General features: G+C 37.1%; 1 protein-coding gene across 1 annotated transcript; it reads left to right on the top strand.

Annotated features, from left to right (window-relative positions):
• Positions 1 to 3,900: 3,900 nt before the first annotated feature.
• Positions 3,901 to 4,851, top strand: LOC130032988 (olfactory receptor 2T29-like). Its single transcript, XM_056124690.1, has one exon. It carries the CDS (start codon positions 3,901 to 3,903, stop codon positions 4,849 to 4,851), a length of 951 nt encoding a protein of 316 aa, XP_055980665.1.
• The last annotated feature ends 14,007 nt before the right edge of the window (positions 4,852 to 18,858 follow it).

Below are 18,858 nucleotides of genomic sequence, written 5' to 3'. Positions count from 1 at the left end.
GCCTTGGAATTATTAGTAAAACAAAGTATTAGGTAGTTGAAACCTTTCCTTGAAATGTGCCATTTCTCGTAAAGAAATGTTGCTTAATGTGTCCACTACTTCAAAATATAATATTTTATAAAATAAAATATATCTAGGTAAAAAATAGTAATATTTAATATAAAATTAAAATGATGCAATGTTTTAATCTCTATAAGATAAAATGGTGGCACGATTACTGATTACATTAATAAAAGCCATAAGGGAGTTAGAGAGCTACCTCAAAGCACCAAGTGATGGTCTATCTGCTGCAAATCCTAGTTCAGTCTCTATCACCAGTTGGTGCCCTGAGCACTGGAAACAGAGCTGGGAGTAGCTCCAGTGCATCACCAGGTGCAGGAAGTGAGTGACAAAAATATTGAGTAAAATAAAATTAAGACCATATATATTTTGCCTCTACTGATCTTAATTTTTCAGTTTTGTAAACGTTTAAAATTATGCACTGAAACATATTTATATGACCATGGCCAGAATAGACTCTTCTTAAGAGTAACCAAGTTTAATTGGACTATAATCTGTCTTCAGTATTTAACACATATGAAAATTATGAGCAAGAAAAAAGAGAGAATAATGAATTGAGTGATCAAGACTCCTTGCTGCTGAGTTTTGCTCTCTGCTTACATTTTCCATGAAAACTGATTGCTGCAAGGAATAGTGTAGGGAATACTAAAAGCAAGCACAAAGTAAACTTGTCTTTTCAAAGGCAGTTACATTCTACATCTTTTCCCATTAAAACATAGTATGTGGGAGAGGAGGGAAAGAAGAAGTTGTAAAAGCTTGTACTTGAGAAGCAAAACAGGATTCTCTATAAGGAACACAAAGCAAAGACACCGGCATACATGTATAAAATGATCTGTTTTCATATAGTAACTGATACACATATGTTTTATATAGTACCTAATATATTTATATAGGTATATATCCCAATGTAGTATATTTACTAGATGATTAATATAAGTCTTATTATATATGCTTATGTATTAAGGCAAATGGGTAAGAGAAAACCGGGAACATTAGTGGTTTTAAATGTACACTGGTGAAGAGACCGGTGTTGGAATATTACATGACTAAAACCCAATAACGAATAACTTTTTAACTGTGTATGTCACTGTGATACAATTTTAAAAATAAATTTTAAAAATATAAAAGCTTATAGTATATAGGAACTTTCCACACAAACTTGACAACTTGAGTCTTTATCTAATAGCATCAGACAATGATATCAGGGCCTTCTAGCAGCAGGTAGGGCATTTCTCTTGCACACAGCCTACCCAGGTTCATTTTCTGGCATCCAAGTTGGTCCCCTGAGCACTGCCAGGAGTAATTGCTGAGGGCAGACCCAGGAATAACCCGAGGACACACCTGAATGTGGCCCATAAATGACTACAACAATAACAACAACAAAGGATAGCACCAGTCACCAATAATCAATCACATATTTTTCATATAATAATTTTCAATGTTAGGGGCTGGAGAAATAGTACAGCAGGTAGGGCATTTGCCTTGCACGCAGCCGACCCGGGTTCGATTCCAAGCATCCCATATGGTCCCCCAAGCACCGCCAGGAGTGATTCCTGAGTTCAAAGCCAGGAGTAACCCCTGAGCATCGCTGGGTGTGACCCATAAAGCAATAATAATAATAATAGGGGGCTGGAGAGATAGCACAGCGGATAGGGCGTTTGCCTTGCACGCAGCCGACGCGGGTTCAATTCCCAGTATCCCATATGGTCCCCTGAGTAGCGGCAGGAGTAATTCCTGAGTGCAGAGCCAGGAGTAACCCCTGTGCATCGCCAGGTGTGATCCAAAAAGCAAAAAACACAATCAAATAATAATAATAATAATAATTTTCAATGTTATAGGCACTTTCAATACTTTCCCTCATTTGAACTATACCATATCTCAATAAAATATTATTCTTACTCTCAATTTTTTGTAAAGTACGAAGGAATGGCGCCTAGAAGCAAGGCTGAATTCGGAGCTTCCGTCCACTCTTCGATAAATTCTAAATGTTAGGATCCTGGTCTACCTTTGAATACCTGTTTCATTTACCCCCACCCTCTATTTCAGAGCATAATATGCCTGTGAAGGAAAAGGAAGCTCAAGTATTTTACATGAAACTTGTTCAAATTTTACGTAAATTTAAATTCCTTATTTATTGTTAATGGCCCGCTTGAGCAAATTGAAGACAGTGATACCAGTGATGCTAATATTGAGAGAAAATGGTTGTAATAGAATTAATATTAATGCTTTTGGTGTTGAAAGTAACTGCACCTCATCATGACTAAAGTGCTTTAAGATTCTCCTCCCCAGATGGGGGATGGGAGGGATACTGGGATCAGTGGTGGTGGAAAATGGGCACTGGTGGAGGGATGGATATTCAATCAGTGTATAATTGAAACCCAAGCACAAAAATTTGTAAGTCTACAAGAGTACCTCATGGTGTTTCACTAATAAACATTTTTTAAAAAAGATTCCCTGCCCCTATCCTTCCTCTATTGTGAATTCTTTACCCAATCTGAAGACCCAATGCGCTAACTCAACATTTGAAAATAATTTTCCACCTATGAAATGCATCTCAAACTATTTAACTATCTCATTTTCTTCAAATGCTAAACAACAGATTAATTGAACTCTGGCTTATATGATAATATGTCTCTGTCTTTAATAAATACATATTCTGTTATTGTTTCCATATTTTTGGTACACATCTATATCTAGTAAGATTTCAACTGATCTTGAATGTAGCAATACTACCAAAGATTAACAATTTTTTTAAATTTCTTATTTTGTACAGAATCAACCATATGAGATACACAGTTACAAAATTGTTCAGGATTGAATTTCAGTTATATAATGTTCCAATACCTGACCCATTGCCAGTGTATATTTCCCACCACCAATGTCCTCATATTCCCTTCATTACCCAGAGTGAGCCTGCCCCCATAGCAGACATTGTTCTCTTTTCTTTCTCCCAGTTTTCCTTTTTAGGCACAATGGTTGTCAAGAGTGTTACTGAAAGAGTATCATGCATATCACTTGACCTCCTTTCAGCACCCAGATCTTGATCAGAGTAATCATTTCCAACCCTATTGATGTTGAAAAAAATTTTTTGTTATTGGGCCACATCCTGCAGTGTTCAGGGATTACTCTTGGCTCCTCACTCAGGAACTGTTTGTGGCAATGCACAGTGGGCCATTGGGAGGCCAGTTTAAACTGGGATCAGCCATATGCAAGGCAAGAATCCTACCTATTGTGCTATAACTCTGATCCAGAAGCTGAAAATTTTTGACCAAATATTATGATTCCTCATGTTTCTAGTCAATTTGTTAAATTAAAGGCACTTAGAGATTCCAAATTAACAGTCCCACGGTATTTGCTAATAATAATTATATTGATCTGTGTGTACATAAAGAAAATTCACACTGAAGAAAATTAATGCAGGCCAATAAACATTTTAAGTTCTCACATTTTTTTTCATTTTAATGAATCATCATGAGATACAGTTACAGACTTGCAAATGTTCGTGATCACATTGTAATCAAACAATGCTCGAGTACCCATCCCTCCACCAGTGCCCATTCTCCACCACCAATGTTCCCAGTGTCCCTCCCGCCACCCCCACACCTTCCCACCCCCTGCCTCTGTGACAGAAACATTCCCTCATTTACTCTCTCTCTCCTTTTGGGTGTTATGGTTTACAACATGGGCACTAAGCAGCCATCATATTTGGTCCATAGCCTACTTTCAGCGTGAATCTACCAAGCCGAGTGATCCCTCCAATCATCATTTGCTTAGGAGTTCTCACATTTCTTAAGTTAGATACTAACCCCAAAGTTCTTATTTAATTATAGATCAACACTCATGGACAACACAAGCTGGGCATCAAACCACACTGGATGGTCAGATTTTATCCTATTGGGATTCTTCACTCAATCGAATCACCCAGCTCTTCTTTGTGCCGTCATTTTTGTGATTTTCCTACTGGCCCTGTCTGGAAACAGCATTCTGATCTTTCTGATACACTGGGATATCAATCTCCACACGCCAATGTACTTTTTCATCAGTCAGTTGTCTCTCATGGATGTCATGTATATTTCAGTCACGGTGCCCAAGATGCTCTTGGACCAAGTCATGGGTATAAACACAATTTCACCTCCTGAATGTGGGATTCAGGTGTTCTTTTATCTGACACTAGTAGGTTCGGAATATTTCCTTCTTGCAGCCATGGCCTATGATCGTTATGTGGCCATCTGCCATCCACTCCATTATTCTAATCTTATGAACCGTAAAATGTGCTTCCTTTTGGTGTCTGCCTGCTGGTGTCTGGGAATGGTGGATGGGTTCATGCTCACTCCTGTCACCATGACATTCCCATTCTGCAGATCTCGGCAGATCCAACATTTCTTCTGTGAGACCCCTGCTCTAATGAAGCTTTCCTGTTCAGACACAACCCTCTATGAGACGCTTATGTATGTATGCTGTGTCCTCATGCTTCTTATACCTGTAACAGCAATTTCAAGCTCTTATTATTTAATCCTTCTTACCATCTACAGGATGAAATCAGCAGAAGGCCAGAAGAAGGCATTTGCGACTTGTTCTTCTCATATGATTGTGGTTACTATTTTCTATGGGGCTGCTGTGTACACATACATGCTTCCCAACTCTTTTCACACACCTAAGAAGGACATGTTGGCCTCTGTTTTTTACACAATACTAACACCTGTTCTAAACCCATTCATATATAGTTTTAGGAACAAAGATGTCACAGCAGCTCTGACAAAAATGGTGAATGTGGGGGTTCTTATGCGTTGAACTTTAAAGTAAGTAATGTGTTTCTTCTTTTTACACATCAGAGTTTTATATCTTATTGTACATTATTCCTTGGATTATGATATAATAAGCTGTCATCCCACATTTTGTTCAGACTTCAATGTTTGCTTGGGAGCCACATCACGAACTTCTCAGGATTTAATCCTACACTTGCACTCAAAAAATCTCTAGTAGTGCTCAGGGGAAGATATGGGAAGCCAGGGATGGAATCCTGAACATTGTACTCTCTCTGCAGGTACCATTCCAAATATTTTTTGGAATTGTTACTATAATGAAGTCACTATTTACTTTCATTGACACATGTTGAAACAACCATTAAAATAAATGGAGAAAGGCAGTTTCCTAAAACATACTTTTCTCCTAGGAAAAATGAGCCAGAGATTTCCTACAGTAAAAGTATATGTTCATGTTGTACCACTGGAAAGTATCATGCTAAGAAAAATGAGTCAGAAAGAGAGGGATAGACATAGAAAGATTGCATTCATCTGGGGGATATAAAGTAACAAAATATGAGATTAATACCCAAGAATAGCTGAGATCAGCACCAGGAGGATTACTCCATAGCTTAGTGGCCAGTTGGGCATTCTAGAGGAAAGGGCAGCTCAGATAGAGAAGGGAACACCAAATAAAGGGTGTTTGGAGGACCCTCCCAGGAGGGAGGGGAGATGCATGTCGAAAGTGGACTATGGACTGAACATGTTTGCCACTCAATGCCTCTTTTGCAGACCACAACACCCAAAAGGAGAGAGATAACACAGGGGATTGCCCTGCCACAGAGGCAGTGGGGGATAGGGGGATGGGGGGGGGGGGATATTATCCATGGTGGTGGAAAATGGGCACTGGTGGAGGGATGGGTATCTGATCATTGTATAATCAAACCCAAGCACAAAAAAATTGTAAATCTACAACTATACCTCATGGTGTTTCACTAATAAAAAAAAAGTATATGTTCACTGAACTTGTGGGAATTTCAAAGTTATATGTTCTCTTGCTATAACCCAGAGCTCATTTTTTCCTCTCTCAATGGAATCCATTGAAAATAGCATTAAAATAAAAAAAACAGTTTAGAAACAATGGAATTAACTCAGGAGAGATGAGCAAAGGCAACACAGCTACAATGTGTACGATGTTGAACTGCACTTATTCTGGGTCTACCCAATTCTTATCTCTATTTGCTACAAAAATATAGTCACTTTTCCCTTTTAAATTCATTGACTCTCCCATTGCAATAAAAGGTGGGGAAAAACTTTTCTTAAAACTCAATTGCTCCAAAAAAGAAGGATCTAGCGTTTCTCTGCACTACTCCTATGTGTAGTATGTTGAAAAACACTTAATCGTGATAATGCCCAGTTTTCCTTCCTTTGCTCTAAAACTAGAAAGGCTTTTTCCATTCCTTGAACTCCATTAAAACTTCATTGAAATCACTAGGCAAAAGAATTTCCCTTCATTCCTTCAAAAACTAGAAATTGAGCTTCCATATGACCCCGCAATACCACTTCTAGGAATATACCTCAAGGGTGCAATGACACAGTAGAAATGACATCTGTATGTCCATTGCAGCACTGTCCAAAACAGCCAGAATCTGGAAACAACCCGAGTACTCAAGACGAATGACTGGTTAAAGAAACTTTGGCACATCTACACAATGGAATATTATGCAGCTGTTAGGAGAGATGACGTCATGAAATTTGGTTATAAGTGGATGGACATGGAGAGTATCACACTAAGTGAAATGACTCAAAAAGAGAGGGAAAGACACGCACTTATTTGTGTATTATAAAATAACATAACATGAGTCTAGCGCCCAAGGACAGTAGACACAAGGGCCAGGAATATTGCCCCATAGTTGAAAGCCTGTCTTATGATCTGGGGGAAAAGGCAATTGGAATAGAGAAAGGATCACTAAGATAATGATGGTTGGAGGAAACATTGGGGATGGGAGATGTGTGCTGAAAGATAAAGGACCAAATGTGATCATCTCTCAGTATCTGTATTGAAAATCATAATGCCCAAAAGTAGAGAGAATGGCGGGAATTTTTTGCCATTTTGACATTCTGACGTCAAGAGGCAGGGGGATGGTTGGATAGGAGGGAGGGGGGTATTCTGGAGAAACTGGTGGTGGAGAATGTGCACTGGTAAGGGCTGAATGTTTGATCATTGTATGACTGAAACTCAAATATGAAAACTTTGTAACTATCTCACGGTGATTCAATAAAAAATAATTTAAAAATGAATTGTTCTAAAAATACGCTTTCCCTGTGAAGAAAAGGGAAACTTAAGCAATCTTGCACTATCGTTATATGTAGTATTGAACTGCATTTTTCATGTACATATCCAGTATTCTTTTCCTATAAAAATATAGTCATTTCCTTTTGATTGAAATCTTTTGATCTCCCATAAAAATCTGTGAGGAAACACAGTTCCTTTTTTATTTTTTTTTATTTTATGAGGTAGTTCACAATAGTTGATGACATTTAATATTCAAACACCAATCCTACCACCATTACACCTTTCCACCACCATATTTTGGATGTTTCCATCCTGGACCCCAATCCCTGTTCCAAAGCAGAATCAAAACAATGTATTTTGTATTGTTTGTTATGAAAAAACACGGAAAATGCTACAAAAAGTGTCCTTATAGGAAATAGTGTGAAGATTGTTCTATTTCAACAGGAGTCATTAAGACCTTCTATAGAATATCATTAACATGTTGTTAAAGTTTGAGCCTTGTGTACTTATATATTTATTTTTTAAATAAATAAATGAGAGTCTCTTTCTCCCTACATCCACCCCACACTGGTTCTTCTTCTTCATTTTCATAAAGATAATTAAGATGTTTAATTTGATAATCATGTATTAATATAAGCATACATTGCCATTTGTCAATTTATTATCATTTCAATTGTTCTTGGTTTGCTATTATTATTTTTAACATTTTAATATTTGTATTGAGATGCCAGGATTTACAGTACTGTTTGTTCATTTTTCGTGCATACATCTTTCCAGCACCACATCTATCCCTCCACCAGTGTCCAAAGGGTCCTTCCTAGCCAAGCCATCTCCAGTCTCTTACAAGTTTAGTCCTATAGATGAAGGCTTTGGCCATTCGTTTTCCCTTTCATATATTTATTTATATTTTACTTATGAAAGAAACTTTTTAAATTTGTTTTACTGATACACATAACTAAAGCTAAACTGAAATCGGACATAATGGTAAATAAATGATAAGTTGACTTTTTTCCAAAACTGTCACTGTCACTGTCACTGTCCTCCAGTTGCTTATCGATTTTCTTGAGCGGGCCCAGTAACGTCTCCATTGTGAGACTTTGTTGTTACTGTGTTTGGCATATCGAATACATCACGGGTAGCTTGCCAGGCTTTGCCGTTTGTGCGAGATACTCTGGGTAGTTTGCCAGGCTCTCTGAGAGGGGCGGAGGAATCGAACTCAGGTCGGCCATGTTGGCTGTGTCAAGGCAAATGCCCTACCCTCTGCGCTATCGCTCCAGCCCCCCAAAACTGTAAACAGCTCTTTTTACAGACATGTAAATCCAAAAAAGTTAGTAGTGTAATTTATGCTGATTAATCTTTTTTTTAACTGACTTTTAATTTTTTTTATTTATTTATTTTGCTTTTTGGGTCACACCTGGTGATGCACAGGGGCTACTCCTGGTTCTGCACTCAGGAATTACCTCTGGCAGTACTCAGGTGTACTTATGGGATCCTGGGAATCGAACCCGGGTCGGCTGCGTGCAAGGCAAACGCCCTACCCGCTGTTTCTTGCTCTAGCCCCTATGCTAATTAATCTTAATTTTAAAATGAGATATATATTTTACAAATATTTAAATAAGAGTGAGAAGAATTAATAACACATTGAGGAATGGCCAGAGCAATAGTACAGAGCATAGGATGTTTTCCTTGCACGTGGCTAACCAGGGTTCAGTGCCCAGCATCCTGTATGTTCCCTCTGGGATTGTCAGGAGTGCCTTCTGAGAGGAGAGCCAAGTGAGTAAATAGGACACTTGCTTTCCACATGGAAAACCCAAGTTGCATCCTGAATCTAATATATGGTCTCCCAGCTCACCAAAAGAGATCACTGAGCACAAAGCCAGGAGAAATAAAGCCTGAGCATGAAGGGTTTGGTCCAAAAATAAAAGTAGAAGTACCTGGAATATTTGTTCTCTTCCCTTTCAGTTCTGTTGGAACGTTCATAAGGAATTTAATATATATTTAATGTGTGTGTATTCATGTGTGCACGCACAGGTGACATCTGAATTTGCTGGGCATTTTAGTAATGTTAATTCCATGAACATAAAATAAATATCCATTCTTTTGCTTCTTTTATTTCAATAAATTTATTTTGAGAGTTCACACATGGCAGTGCTCAGGGCTTACTCCTTGCTCTGTGCAGAGGGATCAGTCCTAGAAGACCCAGAGGAACCATATTGAGGGCTTGAATTCAAACCCAAGTTGGCTTCATGCAAGCAAATGCCCTACCTGCTGTAGGTCAAGCCACTGTTTCTTTTATTTCCTTGTGTTGTTATCATTAATTCCCTGGGTACTTGTCTCTTTAATGAATGTGGAGGAGAATGAGATAATATTCTTTTTATCTCCTTATGATTTTGATCATTCTTTTAGCACATTACTGATAACAATAAATATAAAATAAATTATTGAGGGCTTGCTATGGTGGCATGTTTAAGGGGTGGTTGGGAAAACTGGAGATAATGATGGTGGGAAGGTGCAACGGTGTTGGGATTGGTGTTGGAATATTGAATGACTGTAACAAATCATCATGAATTTAAAGAATTCTTTAACTTTAAAAAAGAGAAAGAAATTAAGTTCCGATTGAGCCTCTATTTTTTCTGATCAAAACAAGAAATTTTTGGCTGTTAAAAGTGATTAGTACTATGTATGCATCTCAAATAACTATCATTTTCTCCATTGACAATTGAAAAAAACCATACTGCCAATGTTTATATACACTATGCAGTCTTCTAATGTATTCACTATATGTTAATCAACTTTCCATATTCACTGTGCATATCATACTTATGCACATTTTTAGGAAAAATTAACTACTCATAAGCAGCTTATCATCTCTCTGCTTGGCATAAATTTCCTCATCTTCTTCTGAAGACTTGTGCTACTCAAGACTAGACTTGCTTTATGAGATACACATTCTTTCTTGCCAATAGATTCCTCCTTTTCTATAAGCCTTTTCCTGGGATATTTTGGATCACAGTGAGACAACTTGAAACATATATTTCTCCTTCCGCTAATTCACCTTATGAATAATTACATGCAAAATAATGTTTTATACGAGTTTTTGAATTCATCACACTGCATAATTTACAAAGACATTATGCACATTAAAGTTAAATTAAATATAATTTTATTCGTTAGTATAAACCTCATTACACATGAGAAAACTACATATTTGGAGTTTTCTCCAAATGGAAGGGACTTAAAGCAGAAGGGAGATTGGCTACAGTGGCTACCATGAACTGTAGGGAAAAGGGGACAGTAGAGAAGAGATTGTTGTCACTCACAGAACTACTAATAGTTACAAAACAATATTTCGCCACAAAACCACAATAGCTAAGTGAATGGGACAGTTCACTCCTGGAGCTGCAGGGAAAACATTCTTTTGTTGTGATCCAGATACCTGGACCCCATCAAAGCAGCTGAGACCGTCTTTTTCAAATCTGAGCCCCAAAACTCTTCTGTGTTTTTCAGTTGTTTATGTCATTGTTACTAATAAAAAATCATCACCATTAATACAACCAAAAAATAAATTTTTGTAATCATCAATTGCTGTCCCCTATGGCCAGCATACTCAGACGATTATGAAAAATGAGGTTAAAGGAGTTAGGACAAGCCAACTGAAGCATGGAATATTTTAGACACAGGAGGTGCCAACCCTCAAAATGAGCTGAATGACAGATGTTACTCCGTGCAATATTATGACATGACAATGCCATGGCAATAAAAGTAATTGCAATAACTACAAAGACACATAAAAAGGTTCAGGAGAATTTGATTACAAGTTATATGAGTGAAGAATACACCTATGTTGTTACCAAATTGATCCCGTTTCCTTTCCCTTCTATGTACTTCATATATGTTTTTCACATTTCATATCATTTATTAGTTATTTTAAATATGGCACATTTTCTTATACAATAATTTTAAAATATTGCTAACATCACAACCATCTCAACAGAAAATCTCTATTAATATTATCTTATAATTCAACATTGGGAATATAAGTTTTCTAAAATTCCAGTTTCAAAAGCTTGAATTAATTTCCCTTAAATGAGTGTCATAGTTAGTTTGTTCATTTTTTAAATGTTTATTTTAAAACTATTGTAAAATATTTTAGGTAATAGGGTTCTAATAGTGTTCCAGGTACTAATGCATACCACCATCACAAAAGTCCCCATGACTTTCTACCCCTGTCCCAGTGTCACCTCTGGTCCAACATTCCTTCCTTCTCTCTCACCTCCACATTCTTTGTTAATTGACACTTACGGTTTTGTTCCATCCTATAGCCCCATTCCTTAGCACCAACCAGACTATCCATCTAAGCTCCCATGTTACTTCTAATCGACCTATTAATTTCTCTGAACTTCTCCCTACAAACTTGATACTTTCAAGTCTGTTCTCAAAGCTTATTATCAATTTGTTCATATTCATGATTTATTTCTTTATATACCACTCATGCATAGGTAATCTTATATTTGTCCTTCAGCCTCTCCTAATTTCTCTCAACATGATAGTCTCCAATTCCACCCAAGTTGTCACATACTGCACAATTTTATTTTTTCTTTTGGAAAAATAATATTTCACTGTCTATATATACCAAACTTCTTGATCTGATCATCTCTCGATGTTTCCATATTCTTTGTAGTGTGTTAAGAGTTGCAACAGAAGTGGATGTGCATACATATTTTTTAATTAATATTTTGTTTGAATGTAGGACTGAATAGTGGGATAACTGAATTCAACTGGAATACAGAAATTATTTTTCTCAGAAACATCGCTATTATTTTCCATAGAGGTTGGATCAGGTGAAATTCCAGTGAGCAGTGATTCAGATCTCCCATTTGGGTCAGATGAGTGTGGCCCTCCCGTTGATCGTCGATTTGCTCGAGCGGGCCCAGTAACGTCTCCATTGGAGACTTTGTTGTTACTGTGTCTGGCATATCGAATACTCTCGGTAGCTTGCCGGGCTCTCCGAGAGGGGCGGAGGAATCGAACTCGGGTCAGCCATGTTGGCCGCTTGTAAGGCAAACGCCCTACCCGCTGTGCTATCGCTCCAGCCCAACCTGCCAAAATAAGTGTTGTATTCTGTATATTGGGCTGGAGCGATAGCACAGCGGTAGGGCATGTGCCTTGCACGCAGCCAACATGACTGACCCGAGTTTGATTCCTCTGCCCCTCTCGGAGAGCCTGGCAAGCTACCGAGAGTATCTCGCCGGCATGGCAGAGCCTGGCAAGCTACCTGTGACGTATTCGATATGCCAAACACAGTAACAACAAAGTCTCACAATGGAGACGTTATTGGGCCCGCTTGAGAAAATCGATGAACAACAGGAGGACCGTGACTGTGACCATTCTGTATATTACTATATGTCATACTAGACTTGTAAGGTTATACTTCTTTGTTGTTTTGGCTGGGTTTTCTATAATGAGTTCTTTTTAATATACTTGTTCACCTCTCATATCAATTCTTCATGGAGTATCCATCCTCTCTCCCTATTTTTTGTGGAGTTGTTGACTTTTGGTTACCAAGCTTTATCTATTTTCAGAGTCTGTAGTTATTAATCTTTCTTCTCAAAAGTTTTATTAGGGGGCTGGAGTGATAACACAGTGGATAGGACGTTTCCCTTGCACACAGCCGAACCAGGTTCGATTCCCAGCATCCCATATGGTCCCCAGAGCACCGCCAGGACTAATTCCTGAATGCAGAGCCAGGAGTAATTCCTGTGCATTGCTGGGTGTGACCAAAAAAAGAAAAAAAAGTTTTATTAAAACGCCATGGTTTATATCTATTCATAATTGAACTGTAGACATACAATATTACAGCACCAATACCATCACCAGGGCCAAACTCCCTCCAACATTGTTTTCCGGTTCTCTCCCATATTTTCCCCATAGGCCCAGCTCCAAACAATGCTCTGGACAGATATCTTTCTAAATTCTGTTGTTGAAGTTTGGGTATATAAAATTGATTGATTCGTTGATTGATGCATTTGGTTTTTTGGGGTCACATCCAATGTTCTAAGGGGAATTTTCCCTGATTTTTCATTCATTAATTACTTCTGCTGGACTCAGGAGACCACATAGTTTCTGATGTAATCTCTAGGTTTTTGATCCACTTTGATTTTATTTTTGCATGGTGTGAGGGATCCAGCCTTATTGCTTTACAGGGGTTTATCCAACTTTCCAACAACATTTAAGAGACTTTTTGATCCACTCATGCAGCCAACTCCTCCATCATGGATCAACCGTCTCTGTATCTGAGGACTGATCACTGGGATCTCAGTTCTATTTCATTCATCTGCCAGATTATTTTAATTCACAAGGAAAATTTTGTATAATTCTTAGATGAGTGAGTTTTCATTGAGTTTTTAAGTGATCCTTGTAATTTTCTTTTTCATAAATATTTCTGTATAGCCATTTTCTTGGCAAATCAATTTTTAAAAGTTGCTTAAAACACTAATGCAACATTAGGAATACAAACTATAAGTGAAAAAATAAATCTCAATCAGTAATCTATTAAATAGCAATTAGGAGAAATATTTAGAATAGACACCCTCAATTTTCATCTAAACTATGGTACTACTGTCTGAAGGCTACGAAATTTAGTCTTGATTTGTGAAACATATTCAACACTCTCTCCTTTTGTTCATAACATTCTTCTGTTTTGCTGTTTTGTGCCATACCAGGTGTTTCTTAGGGCTTATTTCTGGCTCTGCACTCAAAACTCATGCCTGGTGGGGCTCATTTGCAGTGCTGGGGTCAGCCATATTCCAGGTAAACATCCTACCTGCTGTACTATCTTTAGTCTCATAAAATTATTGTTTAAAATAATGGAATGTACATGTACAAAAATACAAAATGAATTTATAGACATATAAATACTAATAGATTACATAAATATGAATTCATTGTTGATGCTGATTTTCAGCTTGTTTTGGGGTAGTTAATATTTGTAATCTAACAATTACAGATTTTAAAAATTCATGAGAAAAAGATAGCTATCTACTAGCTTCTTAACCTCTAAGGTTCTTTACCTCCTCTCTGTAGTCTCAGAAAACAATATGAAAAAGATTATCAACCAATACCCAAGTGGGTACTACAAAATGAGGGATGATGTCACACTATCATTTCTCATTATACTGTTTGTTAAATGACCACAGTCTATTTATCTGTCTGATGAGAGTTGAGGATCACAAGAAGTTAGGTTCATCCAGGATAGTTAACAGATCTACTATACCAAACGATAATTTTTGTAAGTACTCTGCTTGTGATATATTAAACATTTTACATTTTTTATAATTTGTCGTTTTAAATTTTTCAAAGATACATTATGATTTATTAAGAGAAAAATATTAAGAAATAAGTTTTAGTTTGTGAAACATTTGTTTCTAACATTATATATGCTTTAGGTATATAGCATATCTCAACACCTGTATATATTACTTCGTAATATTCACACCGTGCAAATCACCCCCTTATATGCTTACTCCCGTCTCAACCCCTTTTCTTGTAATGCTTTTCTTTCTCACAGAAGAAGAATTTTATGGGTTATATTTTGTTTGCTCACTTGTTTAGTTTCTATTTTTTAACGATTTTTTAAATTTTTTGTATTAAACCAACATGAGATACAAATTTGTTCCTGACTGGGTTTCCATCATACAATGGTCTCACTGTCCCTTCATCAGTGTACATTTCCCACCACCCATGTCCCTAGTTTCCCTCCTTCAGCCTCCCACCACCAATCTGCCTTCTGCCTTGATAGCAAGCAATTCTCTCTCTCTCTCTCTCTCTCTCTCTCTCTCTCTCTCTCTCTCTCTCTCTCTCCTCTCTCTCTCTCTCTCTGGGCAATATGGTTTTCAATGCAGGTGCTTAAAGCTTATATGTTTATCCCATTACCTGCTTTCAGAATTCAATTCTTGTCCAGAGTGCTCATGTCATAGTAGTCCCTTCTCTACCCTAACTGTCCTCTACCCATCACTTGAGGCAAGCAAGCTTCCAACCATGAACCAGTGGACCAGATATTATTTTATTATTTTATCTATTTCAGTATTTAAAATAATATTTTCTGATATTGGAAAAAATAATTATGCTATATTAAATTTTTTGTTGAAGTAGCCTTCATGCACAAATTTTATATATATACATATATTAGAATTAAAATTCTAAGCCTCTTCAAAATATTTTATTTTGAGGGTTCCTGCAACTGAAATACCAATTAACACTCTACAACTATCTACTTGGTTCCCTTCCTTTGTTTGCTTAATCCTATACTTCGCTAATAACATTATTTCTTTATGTGTTTTCTTGAGAGTAATTTTTTGATAGAATGGGAGCTTAAGTTTTCCAGATAAAATGGTCGATGGGTGACTAATACACAAATTGTAAGGTATTTAATTGTAGTCTAAAATTTCCCACTATAGTCATCAGAATATAGTCATCCTGTTTTCTCAGAAACTAAGTTACAGGCTTAGGTATACCATATGTAAGCTGTTACATGTGATACTGCGTCCTTATTTCGTTCTCCTTGTTTGTTTTAATTTTGCCCCTCATTCATATTTTATCTGACAGTAGTGGTAGAATATGAAAATACAGGGTATTTTTGTGTAATGAAATGTGTCCTATATTTATCTAAAACTTATATCAAAGCTTCAAATTTATTTTCAGTTCTCTGTGCTTTAGTACTTCAGATTTTGGGTTTATGTAACTTGATTGATATCTCATTTATGCCTTGGAATTATTAGTAAAACAAAGTATTTAGGTAATTGAAACCTTTCCTTGAAATGTGCCATTTCTCTTAAAGAAATGTTGCTTAATGTGTCCACTACTTCAAAATATAATATTTTATAAAATAAAATATATCTAGGTAAAAAATAATAACATTTAATATAAAATTAAAATGATGCAATGTTTTAATCTCTATAAGATAAAATGGTGGCACAATTACTGATTACATTAATAAAAGCCATAAGGGAGTTAGAGAGCTACCTCAAAGCACCGAGTGATGGTCTGTCTGCTGCAAATCCTAGTTCAGTCTCTATCGTCACTTGGTGCCCTGAGCAATGGAAACAGAGCTGGGAGTAGCTCCAATGCATCACCAGGTGCAGGAAGTGAGTGACAAAAATATTGAGTAAAATAAAATTAAGACCATATATATTTTGCCTCTACTGATCTTAATTTTTCAGTTTTGTAAACATTTAAAATTATGCACTGAATCATATTTATATGACCATGGCCAGAATAGACTCTTCTTAAGAGTAACCAAGTTTAATTGTACTATAATCTGTCTTCAGTATTTAACACATATGAAAATTATGAGCAAGAAAAAAAGAATAATGAATTTTGTGATTAAGACTCCTTGCTGCTGAGTTTTGCTTACATTTTCCATGAAAAGTGATTGCTGCAAAGAATAGTATAGCGAATATCAAAAGCAAACACAAAGTAAATTCTTGTTCTTTTCAAAGGCAGTTACATTCTACATCTTTTCCCTATTAAAACATAGTTTGTGGGAGGGAGGAAAGAAGAAGTTGTAAAAGCTTGTACTTGAGAAGCAAAACAGGATTCTCTATAAGGAACACAAAGCAAAGACACCGGCACACATGTATAAAATGATCTGTTTTCATATAGTAACTGATACACGTATGTTTTATATAGTACCTGATATATTTATATAGATATATATCCCAGTATAGTATATTTACTAGATGATTAATATAAGTCTTATTGTATATGCTTATGTATTAAGGCAAATGGGTAAGAGAAAACCGGGAACATTAGTGGTTTTAAATGTACACTGGTGAAGAGACTGGTGTTGGAATATTACATGACTAAAACCCAATAACGAATAACTTTTTAACTGTGTATGTCACTGTGATACAATTTTAAAAATAAATTTTAAAAATATAAAAGCTTATAGTATATAGGAACTTTCCACACAAACTTGACAACTTGAGTCTTTATCTAATAGCATCAGACAATGATATCAGGGCCTTCTAGCAGCAGGTAGGGCATTTCTCTTGCACACAGCCTACCCAGGTTCATTTTCTGGCATCCAAGTTGGTCCCCTGAGCACTGCCAGGAGTAATTGCTGAGGGCAGACCCAGGAATCACCCGAGGGCACACCTGAATGTGGCCCATAAATGACTACAACAATAACAACAACAAAGGATAGCACCAGTCACCAATAATCAATCACATATTTTTCACATAATAATTTTCAATGTTAGGGGCTGGAGCAATAGTACAGCGGGTAGGGCATTTGCCTTGCACGCAGCCGACCCGGGTTCAATTCCAAGCATCCCATATGGTCCCCCAAGCACCGCCAGGAGTGATTCCTGAGTGCAAAGCCAGGAGTAACCCCTGAGCGTCGTTGGGTGTGACCCAAAAAGCAATAATAATAATAATAATAGGGGGCTGGAGAGATAGCACAGCGGATAGGGCGTTTGCCTTGCACGCAGCCGACGCGGGTTCAATTCCCAGTATCCCATATGGTCCCCTGAGTACCGGCAGGAGTAACTCCTGAGTGCAGAGCCAGGAGTAACCCCTGTGCATTGCCAGGTGTCACCCAAAAAGCAAAAAACAAAATCAAATAATAATAATAATAATTTTCAATGTTATAGGCACTTTCAATACTTTCCCTCAATTGAACCTTACCATATCTCAATAAAATATTATTCTAACTCTCAATTTTTTTTATAAAGTACAAAGGAATGGTGCCTAGAAGCAAGGCTGAATTCAGAGCTTCCGTCCACTCTTTGGTAAATTCTAAATGTTAGGATCCTGGTCTACCTTTGAATACCTGTTTCATTTACCCCCACCCTCTATTTCAGAGCATAATATGCCTGTGAAGGAAAAGGAAGCTCAAGTATTTTACATGAAACATGTTCAAATTATACGTAAATTTAAATTCCTTATTTATTGTTAATGGCCCGCTTAAGCAAACTGATGAACAGTGAGAAGACAGTGATACCAGTGATGCTAATATTGAGGTAAAATGGTTATAATAGAATTAATATTAATGCTTTTGGTGTTGAAAGTAACTGCACCTCATCATGACTAAAGTGCTTTAAGATTCCCCACCCCGAATGGGGTGTTGGAGGGATACTGGGATCAGTGGTGGTGGAAAATGGGCACTGGTGGAGGGATGGATATTCAATCAGTGTATAATTGAAACCCAAGCACAAAAATTTGTAAGGCTACAAGAGTACCTCATGGTGTTTCACTAATAAACATTTTTAAAAAAAAGATTCCCTGCCCCTATCCTTCCTCTATTGTGAATTCTTTACCCAATCTGAAGACCCAATGCGCTAACTCAACATTTGAAAATAATTTTCCACCTATGAAATGCATCTCAAACTATTTAACTATCTCATTTTCTTCAAATTCTAAACAACAGATTAATTGAACTCTGGCTTATATAATAATATGTCTCTGTCTTTAATAAATACATATTCTGTTATTGTTTCCATATTTTTGGTAAACCTCTATATCTAGTAAGATTTCAACTGATCTTGAATGTAGCAATAGTACCAAAGATTAAGGTAAAAGGTAAAGGCCCTCCCGTTGATCGTCGATTTGCTCGAGCGGGCCCAGTAACGTCTCCATTGGAGACTTTGTTGTTACTGTGTCTGGCATATCGAATACTCTCGGTAGCTTGCCGGGCTCTCCGAGAGGGGCAGAGGAATCGAACTCGGGTCGGCCATGTTGGCCGCTTGTAAGGCGAACGCC

This window comes from Sorex fumeus, unplaced genomic scaffold (assembly GCF_029834395.1).
Source record: "Sorex fumeus unplaced genomic scaffold, SorFum_2.1 ptg000051l, whole genome shotgun sequence".
Classification (NCBI taxonomy): domain Eukaryota; kingdom Metazoa; phylum Chordata; class Mammalia; order Eulipotyphla; family Soricidae; genus Sorex; species Sorex fumeus.
This window is presented reverse-complemented; position numbering and strand designations above follow the sequence as displayed.